The following is a 10,827-nucleotide window of genomic DNA, read 5'->3' as shown; positions in this document are numbered from 1 at the left end:
TGTCCTGGCCCCACTGCTGGACTTCCTGAGGGCACCTGGTGTTTTTGGCCACTGTGTGACACAGGAGTGCTGGACTGGATGGGCCGTTGGCCTGACCCAACATGGCTTCTCTTATGTTCTTATGTCTGGGGCAGTGATGCTCTGTCTTCTTGGTGCTTGGGGGGGCACAGTGCTGGTAGACTACCTGATGGCACCTGGGTTTTGGCCACTGTGTGACACAGAAGAGTGTTGGACTGGATGGGCCGTTGGCCTGATCCAACATGACTTCTCTTATGTTCTCTTCGTATGTTCTTATGCGATGACTCACCATTTGTGAGTTCCTGAAAAGTCCTTGGATCTGCCCCATTGCCCAGGGGACAGGATAAAAGTGGCAGGCCCGTGTGCTTGTTGGAAGGCTCCCAAGAGTGGCCTCTCTGTTTGCTAGGGTGTGGGGCACAGGCCGGGGGGGAGGGGGACGCTGGGATCGGGCTGTCCTTCCCCCTTTTGCCCCCCAGCCCCATGTCAGCCCAGCCCCCCCTCTCAGTCACTGCTTTTTCTCTTGCACAGCTGCCAGCGGACTTCATTGCATGACGGCCACAGGCTTCCCCCTGAGGACAAGATGTTCCCGGCGTGGCTGGGATTTGTTCCTGTGCTTCTCTGTGCCTCTTTGGAGGCGGAAACCAATGCAGGTAAAGCACAAGGGACACTCTCCCAAGCCCAGCGAGGAGGTATCACTGGGCCTGCGGGGGACAAGTGTTCTTTTGGTGTCTGAGTTTTGACCAGGACAGAGGCGGGCGAAGCCTGTGTGAGATCAGAGGCCTCCTGTTCTCGTAAAGCTGCAGAATCCAGGGTCAGAGCTATCTGGAACATTTCACTGTCACTGCGGGGTTCTGCATGAGGGGGACCTTGCGAGGTCTTGGGAGAGTCCTGCTTTTCTTTTTCTTTGTTTCCCTCTTTCTCTTGACCGAAGGTTAACTCCTGACAGCCCTGGCTGGGAAGAGCAGGTGCCCGGCCTCTCTGCTGCTATTGCCCGTATTCAGATGGCTTCAGCCTACTGGAAAGACTGTTAAGGGGTGGGGCGATGGAAGAGATCCCTTATTTGATTGTGTGGCGTTTGGAAGAGATGTTTTATGATCGGCTTGCCTACTACATCTCAGTGCACAGCTGGGTAGGATGAATGCTAAAGTTGTTAAAGGCCAACCCAGTTTGCAACCTAGTTTCCTCCCATTCACATCCATGGTAACACAGGAGTTTGAATCCAGGCGTCTTAATTTGCTTGTGGATTACCGACATCTGGCCCATAAATAGATATGAGGGGGAACATCCTTCTTTTGTTATTTCAAAATGTGCACTATTTCAAAAACTGAAAATGTAACTTAATGCTTCTTAAAGAAAGATTTCCTCTGTTTCCGTTACCTTTTAAGTTTGTCAGCTGAGATTTTACAGACTGACTGGTAACCAAGGAGAAGCAAAACAGGGAAACCCAGTGTTAAAATACTCATTGTGAAAATGGCACAGCACTATTCACGTCCAAGGGCTTCCTGTTCCCTTTTCCTTGAACTGAAATTTCCTGCAGAATTCCTGGAGTTTCAAATTAAAGATTCAGGAGAGCAGAATATATATTTTCCTGTACCCTAACCGTTATCAGCCTCGGCCTCCTGACCACGTAAGATCGCAACCGAGTGCATTCCAAACGAGGCCTCTGCCTTGTGGGCGGACAACAATCCCCACTTTGTATTGGGCTAAGCTGTTTGCGTGGCCTGTTGTGCGCCCTCTGGGTGGACTTAGTCCTTTGCAGAACCCCCGTCCCGCTGGGCACCTGCCCGCTCTCACTCTGCCCTCTCCATCCTTCTTTTTTCCAGGCAGGTTCCCATTCCGGATGGACTCTGTGATCAGGATTCTGGGGGACATGGAGTCCCACCTTGAGGGGACCCCGGATTCGCCTGTGGCAGAGCTCTTCCGAGGACTAGACTGCGAGAGCGACTTTTGCCAGCTCTCTCCTGTTCCAGTGACTTTTGCGTCTTTAAATCTGCCTTACCTGAGTGAGAAACAAATCTCTTTCCTCAAACACTTGCAGAATCACAAAACGGATGGCTCCTGGACGGAATACGGGGCAGTATTGACTCCCGATGGGACCACCGTGTCGCTGAGCCCTCTGCTTGAGGGAATCGTAGGGGGGCTCAAGAGGGGGCACGAGGGGGCTGTGCCCACCACCGCTTGGCTCACAGACCCCCTGAACAACACTGACCTAGGGCCATGCCCCACTCTGGACCCCCTCCTCGCCCCGCTCGCCAAGAGCCTCGCCGTGGCCTTCTCCCTCTTCCACGCTGGGCAGAGCCGGGCGTTGCTGGGCCCCAACGGCTGCTGGGATGACATCTTGGCCCCTCACACCTTCACCTTGGTCGGCCCTCCCTCGCCTGTGCCTGACGCTTTTATCAATGGCGCCATGGACGGGGTAATCCTGGGCACCTACTTGGCGAAGAATGCTGGCTCACCACCCAACATCAGCAGCCTGCTTCACGGGTACTACCACGCTGGAGAGGGCCTGGCAGGGGAGAATCAGACCCGAAGCAACTTCCGGCGAAAAAACTTCTCTGACCTGGTGAGCAAGGAGAAGCTAAGGGAACAGCTGGAGAGCTCCCTCTGCCTGCTCCGGCACCGGCACCTGCAGGACGACGACGGCCACCCCCTCCTCAGAGGAGGCACCCTCCTCACGGACAAGGAAGCGGCTTCCCTCCTGGCCCAGGCAGCGGAAGAGTTCACAGCCATCTACGTGGGTACGTGGCCTCGCCGTCACGCTGGGCCAGGCGGCCCCGGACACCCGGGGGGGGGGATGGGTGGCCCTGCTGTGCTCCTGCATCACTGGGGAGCCATCCGGGGTGTGTGTGTCAGGTACTTAGTTGCCAAGGTGGCCACGGCCCTCATCAGCAAAGGACTCCGGACAGGCACCTGCGGGGGGGGGGGGCACCACAGAGTCCCTGGTGGAGGAGCAGAGGGGGCCCGTCCCCACTGGGCTCCAAACCAAACAAGATGTAAGCCCCCCTGAGCCTGCCTCGCAGGGAGAGCGGGGTACACATCGAATGAATAAAAATAAATAAATAAAGATGTGGACAAAATGAATGAAAGAGGGAAGACATGGTATAAAGAGAGAAATGAAATGTCTAGGAAAAGATGACGCAAGCAGTCCCCAAACGAGTTCTGCTCACCAGGCCGATATGCATTATCTCTGGGTAGGAGAGCAACTCAGGGTAGAATCACATGGAAGAAGAGAAGAGACTGGATTTATACCCCATGGCCCTTCACTACCCCCAAAGGAGTCTCAGAGCGGCTCACAAACTCCTCTCCCTCCCCCTCCCCACAACAGACAGACACCCCCTGTGAGGCGGGTGGGGCTGAGAGAGCTCTTGACAGAAACGGCTCTTTTTCAAGGACAGCTCTTATCGGAACTACGGCTTGCCCAAGGTCATCCAGCCAGGTGCAAGTGGAGGAGGAGTGGGGAATCAAACCCGGTTCTCCCAGATCAGAGTCCGCGTGCTCTTTTCCACGACACCAAGACTGGAGAGCGGGGGCCCCCTCAAATGCATCACCCTCGTGGGCGGAGTAACCATATGTGAGCTGGCCCTGCGTGCCCCTCTCCACCGGGTCCTCTAGCCTGCCGTGTTATTCACCACCATGCCTGTGTGTGTCTTCCCCTTGCAGAGTGCCCTGCTGTCATTCCGCGGTGTATGTGGGGGGCTCAGCCCTACAAAGGAACACCGACCCAGCTCCAGCTGCCCTTGGGCTTTGTGTACATCCACCACACCCACTCGCCGGGAAAGCCGTGCCGGACCTTCCCAGAGTGCGCTGCTGACATGCGCGCCATGCAGCGCTTCCATCAGGTTGTCCGCGGCTGGGATGACATTGGCTACAGGTGAGTGGAGCGCTAATGCAGCAAGCAAAAGGCCGGGAAAGTGTGTCCCAAAGTGGGACCCCACAGAGAAGTGGGACAGGTGGGAGGCGGCTGGGATACAGCTGTGGTTGGATCTCCTTTGTGGCACAATACAGTGGTTCAGTGGTTCAGAGTTAAAAACAAACAAACACAATGCCTAATTCTCCATAAAGGAGTAAGCCTTTGTTTGGTTTACACTTAGGTTGGATAATGGAACACTCCCCAAGTCAACAGAAAATCCCTTCAGAAAGAAAATGTGCATATTTGGGGGGAACTAGACTGGAACCCCTTCTCCCTGGTATCTCATGTGAGAGACTGTTTTTCTTTGGAGGAGCATCCAGTCCTGTTCAGTAGCAGAGCTCTGACACAGGGGTTGACCACGGAGACTGTAAAGTAGTGGAGTTCCAGGCGTCGTATAGTGAAATCAGCTCACATTTATTGATTACATTGGAACGAAAGGTCTGAGGCCGGCTTATACTTGTGCACACACTCACACCCAACACACCCCCAATTCCCGTGACAGGTTCTATATACATGGCCCAGGTAACGATAGGTTCTCATCAGGATTCTAGCATTCCCATTGGTCCTCGCTAGGATCTGCGTTGGCTATTGTTCTAGACCTGAAGGTCTGTGAGTCGGGTAGACCGCATGGCCAGGCGCACGCGGTCGCAACCATCTTAATACACAACACCCCTTCCCCCTTAGTTCTGAAGTACTAGCATACAAAGTCCCACAAGTACTCTGGGTGCCGCCGTTCTCTCATGGAGCAGCGTGGCTCTGACAGGGTGCAGTTCGGTGCGGTTGGCCCGGGGTGTGGTGGCTCGGAGGCGTCGGTCGGTGAGGTCTCGGGTTCTGGGGCCAGACTGGTGCTGGGCCCTGGAGTGGAACTTGGAGCAGGCGCTGAGGCTGTGTTGGACTCTGCTGGCCCCAATGCGGGTTCTTCCAGGTCTGGCTCCACCTCACTTTCTTCAGCGTCCCATACCTCCTGGTCATCGATGGGCAGCAGGCGATGGCGCAGTTGGTCTATGTGCCTCTGGACGAGCTGGCCATCTTCAGTCAAGACCTCGTATGAGAGCGGTCCCGTTACTCTAACCACCTGGGCAGGGATCCAGGGTTTGCCCCATGTGTAGTTTCAGGTGTACGCTGGATCCTCAGGATAAAACCCCTGGGGTGCCTCCTGGTTTACCGGGCCTGGGTTGTGGTCGGCTGCCCTGTCCGGGTGAAGCTGGTCCAGTCTGGTCATCAGTTGCCAGCCCATTAAGAGTTCAGTGGGGCAGCATCCCGTGGCAGTGTGTGGGGTCGTCCGTTGGCCGAACAAGAAGGCGGCTAGCCTGTAGACCCATTCCCCTTGGACGATCTGGCGCAGTGCCTCCTTGGTAGTTCGCACTATCCGCTCTGCCTGTCCATTGGTTGCCGGGTGGAATGGAGTGGAGTGGACATGTTGAATTCCATGATACTGCACAAACTCCAGGAATTCCACTGACGTAAATGCAGTTCCATTGTCCAACACCAGGGTGTCGGGGATGCCATGGGTGCTGAAGATCTTCCACATGGCTTTGATCATGGCTCTTGATGATGTAGAGGAGACAGGGACCACCTCTAGTCGCTTAGAGTAAGAATCAACAAGAATAAAAAAGGTCTGTCCTGGAACGGGCCTGCAAAGTCCAGGTGGAGACAGGCCCACGGTTTGTGCGAGGATTCCCACTATCGCACTGGAGCTCCGGGAGGGGCCACCCGTGTTTCTTGGCATGTTTTGCAGCATTTGACCAGGTCCTCTATCTCCCCATCCATGCCCGGCCACCATATGTAGCTGCGCGCCAAGGATTTCATACCCATGATTCCCAGGTGGGTTTTGTGCAGTGTGGTGAGTACGCGTCCACACAGGGGGCTAGGAATGACTACCCGGCTGCCCCACAAGATGCAGCCTTTGTGAGTGGACAGTTCTTCCCAGCAGGATGAGAACACTGCGAACTCTGGGCCCACATACCCTGTGGGCCAGCCCCTTCCCACCCAGTCCCAAACATAGCAGAGGACGTGGTCCTTCTCGGTGTGTTTGGAAACTTCAGGCACCTGTACCGGCTGGTCGGGCAGTTCTTCCAGCAGCAGGATCTGGTGCGTGGGGCCTGGGGCCTGGTCACAGACAGGCAGCGGAAGGCGGCTGAGGACGTGGGCGTGTCCCATTGCCTTGCCTGGCCTGTGCAGCAGGGTGTACTGGTAGCTGGCGAGAAAGATAGACCACCGCAGCACCTGTGGAGACAGCATCTGGGGTGTCTGGCAGTCAGGGGCCAGGAGGCCCAGCAGTGGTTTGTGATCCGTGAGGACTGTAAAGGGGCGACCGTACAGGTAGTCATGGAATTTACGCACCCCTGCCACAATCGCCAGTGTCTCCTTGTCTATCTGAGTGTAGTTCAGCTCCTCCACCAACAGGGTGTGCGAGTAATACGCTACTGGGACCTCGTGGCCGTCGGCCAGTCTGTGACACAGGACCGCCCCCGTCCCGTAGCACGATGCATCACAGGTGAGCACCACAGGGAGGGGCTCATCAAAGTGGGCCAGGACAGCATTGGAAGTCAGTAAGTCTTTAACGGCCTGGAGCGCCGCGGCCTGAGGGCCCCCCCACTTCCACTGCACATGTTTGTCCAAGAGATGGTGCAGGGCCTCAGCCATGGCCGCTTTGTGGGGGAGGAACGAGTGATAGAAACTGAGCAGGCTGAGGAAAGCCTGTAGTTCAGGTTTGGAGGAGGGTGTAGGTGCGTTGACTATGGCTGCTATTTTGCCCCTTGTGGGGTGGATTCCACCGGCATTGACTTGGAATGCCAGGAACTCAATGCTGAGGACCCTGAGGAGACACTTTTCTCTTTTTACTTTAAGGCCGGCTGCGTTGAAGCACTGCAGGATAGCTCTAAGATGGTCACCTTGCTTATTTAATATATATGCAGAGTACATCATGCGAAATGCTTGCCTGGATGAATCACAAGTGGGAATTAAGATTGCTGGGGAAAGATCAACAACCTCAGATATGCAGACGATACCACTCTAATGGCAGAAAGTGAAGAGGACCTAAAGAGCCTCTTGCCCAGGGTAAAAGAGGAGAGCGCAAAAGTGGGCTTGAATCTCAACATCAAAAAAACTAAAATCATGGCATCCAGCCCCATCACTCCTTGGCAAATAGAAGAGGAAGTCGTCGAAGTAGTGACAGACTTCACGTTCCTGGGATCCCAGATCACCGCAGACTGTGACAGCAGCCATGAAATTAAAAGACGCCTGCTCCTTGGGAGGAAAGCGATGGCGAACCTAAACAGCATGATAAAAAGTAGAGACATCCCCCTGCCAACAAAAGTTCGCATGGTCAAAGCAATGGTATTCCCAGTAGTCATGTATGGCTGCGAGAGTTGGACTATAAGGAAGGCCGAGCGCCGAAGAATAGCTTCTTTTGAACTATGGTGCTGGAGAAGACTCTTGAGAGTCCCTTGGACTGCAAGAAGATCAAATCAGTCAATCCTAAAAGAAATCAACCCTGACTGTTCCCTGGAAGGCCAGATAGTGAAACTGAAGCTCAAATACTTTGGCCACCAAATGAGAAGGGAGCACTCACTGGAGAAGACCCTGATGCTGGGGAAGATTGAAGGTCAAAGAAGAAGGGGACGGCAAAGGCTGAGATGGTTAGACAGTGTCATAGATGCAACGAACATGAAATTGAGCAAACTTCAGAGGACGGCAGAAAACAGGAGGACCTGGCGAGATCTTGTCCATGGGGTTGCGAAGAGTCAGACTCGACTGTGCGACTGAACAACAACAAAAAATGAGGTCCTTGGCCAGACGGATGGTGGCTACCCCACAAGAGCTTATTAGCAAGGCCCGTTTCTTACCGGCATCGGTGATGTTGTGGAAGGTGAGGTAGTTCATTAGCTGGTCTACCCATGCTTCCCAGAACTCTGGATGCGTGTGGTCAAAAAGTTCGATGGTTCCCAGAGCTGCAGTCATGACTCGAGGGCAGTGTGGGGAGCGATGATCGGAGGAATGGGACGTGGTGCAGTGCTGCTGAGGAGCGATGCGGGGCACGGTGTCCTGTTTTTCGGCGCTCGGTGCTGGTCCGGAGTTGGAGTCAGGCTTGGGATCCCACCTTCGTTGCCAGTGTAAAGTAGTGGAGTTCCAGGCATAGCAATATGAAATCAGCTCACATTTATTGATTACATTGGAACGAAAAGAGATAACTTAACTGGTCCGAGGCTGGCTTATATTTGTGCAAACACTCACACCCAACAACCCCCCAATTCCTGTGATAGCTTCTATATATACATGGCTCAGGTAACAATAGGTTCTCAGCAGGATCCAGCATTCCCATTGGTCCTTGCTAGGATCCGCGGTGACTATTGTTCTAGACCCGAAGGTCTGTGAGTCCGGTAGACCACATGACCAGACGCACGTTTTCGCAACCATCTTAATACATAACAGAGACCTACACGAGTCAGTCAGTGGTGACCTGTCAAGGAATGGACTAGTAGCAAGCCCTTCTCTGTTCCTTCTGACTGAGTCCCAGGACGTCAGAAGAAACCTGTGGCCGCCCCAAGTTTCCACTAGGCAACATGCCCCTTCTCCTCACTCCCCAAATGTACCAGTTACACACTTGGTGACCACTAACTGCCACCAATGACTCTTTATCTCCTGCAAGGCAGAGTCATACACCTAGCCCTCCATACCTGTGCGGCTGTTCAGAGGCCCCGCCTAGTTTACCAGGCCTCCCACGATGCCGGTACAAGCCACAGCAAGCCAAACGCATTCCCCTTCTAGATAGTTCAAGGCATCTAAGAGAAGTTTGGTGAAGCAGCAGGCCTGAATCCCCAAAAGTCTCATTACGAATTTTTGGAGGGAAAGGGGAAATCAGCAGAGGGAGGAGATTCCTCACAGAAAACTCAGCTTTCTTGGCCACTTGCTGTCTGAGAGGGACAGAGGGGGAGAGGGAGTGAGGAACCCTGTGGGAGGAGCGTGAGGGGCTCAGGAGACAAAATGAACAGTTTTTATTATTATTGATTAAAAACATTTATTTCCTGGGTCAAGGTAGCTTACAATAATAATTGGCTTACAACAATAGTTAAAAACATTTTCAATTAAAACCAAAAATAAAATGGCAAACCTCAAACCAGTGATGCCTATGCGGCAGTGGGCACCAGGCAATCCATGGTGGGGCAGTGCTGGGGGTTTGGGACAGAGATCGTTGGCAGGCTATGCCAACGCCATGGAAAACTTGCTGGGAAACTGGGCTAAAACAAATAAAATGAATTTCACTGGGGATAAATGTAAAGTTCTGCAGTTAGGTAGGAAAAATCAAATGCATAATTATAGGATGGGGTAGACTTGTCTTGGTAGTAGTATGTGTGAGAAGAAGAAGAAGAAGAAGAAGAAGAAGAAGAAGAAGAAGAAGAAGAAGAAGAAGAAGAAGAAGAGGGAGGAGGGGGAGGAGGAGGAGGAGGAGGAGGAGATTGGATTTATACCCCGCCCTTCACTACCCGAAGGTGTCTCAGAGCGGGTCTTAGTACACCATACACTGAACATGAGTCAGCAGTGAGATGTGGTAACTAAAAAGGCAAATACAATTTTGGGCTGTATCAACAGAAGTATAGTGTCCAGATCATGTGAAGTAATGGTATTGCTTTACTCTGCTCTGGTTTTACCTCACCTAGAGTACTGTGTTCAGTTTTGGGCACCACAATTTAAGAAGGATACAGACCAGCTGGAACGTGTCCAGAGGAGGGCAAACAAAGATGGTGAGGGGTCTGGAGACCAAGTCCTATGAGAGAAGGTTGAAGGAGCTGGGTATGTTTAGCCTGGAGAGGAGATGGCTGAGAGGTGATACGATAACCATCTTCAAGTCCTTGAAAGGCTGTCATCTAGAGGATGGTGCGGAGTTGTTTTCTGTAGCCCCAGAAGGTCAGACCAGAACCAACGGGTTGAAATTAAATCAGAAGAGTTTTCGGCTAAACATGAGGAAGAACTTCCTGACAGTTAGAGCAGCTCCTCAGTGGAACAGGCTTCCTCGGGAGGTGGTGGGCTCTCCTTCTCTGGAGGTTTTCAAACAGAAGCTAGATGGCCATCTGACAGCCATGCGGATTCTGTGAACTTAGGCAGATCATGAGAGGGAGCCCTGGAGCTGGTGAAGGACAACTTCATGCAATGTGCAGTGAGGGGCTCCCGGCTTAAGGCCAACTACACTGTCCACGGGCCATTTGACAGCAATGCGGATTCTGTGAACTTAGGCAGATCATGAGAGGGAGAGCAATTTCCACTTTTTGGAAGGAGTGTCTTGGTTAACTGAGAAAGCCACATTTTCCTGCATATATAAAATGTCTACCCCTCCTTTCTGTCCTCCCCTGGGCAAGCCAGCGCACTCCATCTCCAGTTGTTAAATACAAACAAGCCTGAAGTCAAGGTGTGTGTGTGTGTGTGTGTGTGTGTGTGTGTGAATCCTTAACCGTTGTTGCCCCAGGCTCCCCCTGACGCTTGTCGTGTGTTCCCCTGCAGCTTCGTTGTTGGAGGTGACGGGTACATCTACCAAGGCCGGGGCTGGCAGTGGGTAGGAGCTCACACCCTGGGACACAACAGCAAAGGCTACGGCGTCGGTTTCATCGGGGACTACATGAAGACCCTGCCAGAGCCCTTTGCCCTGGAGCTGGTGAAGGACAACTTCATGCAATGTGCAGTGAGGGGCTCCCGGCTGAAGGCCAACTACACTGTCTACGGGCATCGCCAGGTGGTGCCTACCCTGTGCCCCGGAGACAGACTCTTCCAAGAGATAAAAACATGGAAAGGTTTCAATGAGAGGTGCTTCATGAAGCATGGTGTCCGTCACTGCATTTAATTTACAGCGCGGAGTTCCTGGCTTGGCAAGTCTTCATTTTCTACAAATTGCCTTAAGACCGGGG

General features: G+C 53.2%; 1 protein-coding gene across 1 annotated transcript; it reads left to right on the top strand.

Moving 5' to 3' along the window:
* The first annotated feature begins 298 nt into the window (after window positions 1-298).
* On the top strand, window positions 299-10,778 carry PGLYRP2 (peptidoglycan recognition protein 2). Its single transcript, XM_015405382.1, has 5 exons — window positions 299-312; window positions 547-668; window positions 1,842-2,756; window positions 3,679-3,889; window positions 10,427-10,778. Exons 1-5 carry the CDS (start codon window positions 299-301, stop codon window positions 10,761-10,763), a joined length of 1,599 nt encoding a protein of 532 aa, XP_015260868.1. The 3' UTR covers window positions 10,764-10,778.
* The last annotated feature ends 49 nt before the right edge of the window (window positions 10,779-10,827 follow it).

The sequence above is a fragment of the Gekko japonicus genome, unplaced genomic scaffold, assembly GCF_001447785.1.
Source record: "Gekko japonicus isolate JY-2015 unplaced genomic scaffold, Gekko_japonicus_V1.1 scaffold1211, whole genome shotgun sequence".
Lineage (NCBI taxonomy): Eukaryota > Metazoa > Chordata > Lepidosauria > Squamata > Gekkonidae > Gekko > Gekko japonicus.
The sequence above is the reverse complement of the archived record's forward strand: the minus strand, read 5'-3'. Positions and strand labels throughout refer to the sequence as shown.

Excerpts from the sequence above, each read along its gene's own strand:
- PGLYRP2 (XM_015405382.1), top strand. Across the intron at positions 669-1,841 it reads GGAGGCGGAAACCAATGCAG|GCAGGTTCCCATTCCGGATG; the intron begins GTAAAGCACAAG and ends TCTTTTTTCCAG. Across the intron at positions 2,757-3,678 it reads GTTCACAGCCATCTACGTGG|AGTGCCCTGCTGTCATTCCG; the intron begins GTACGTGGCCTC and ends TTCCCCTTGCAG.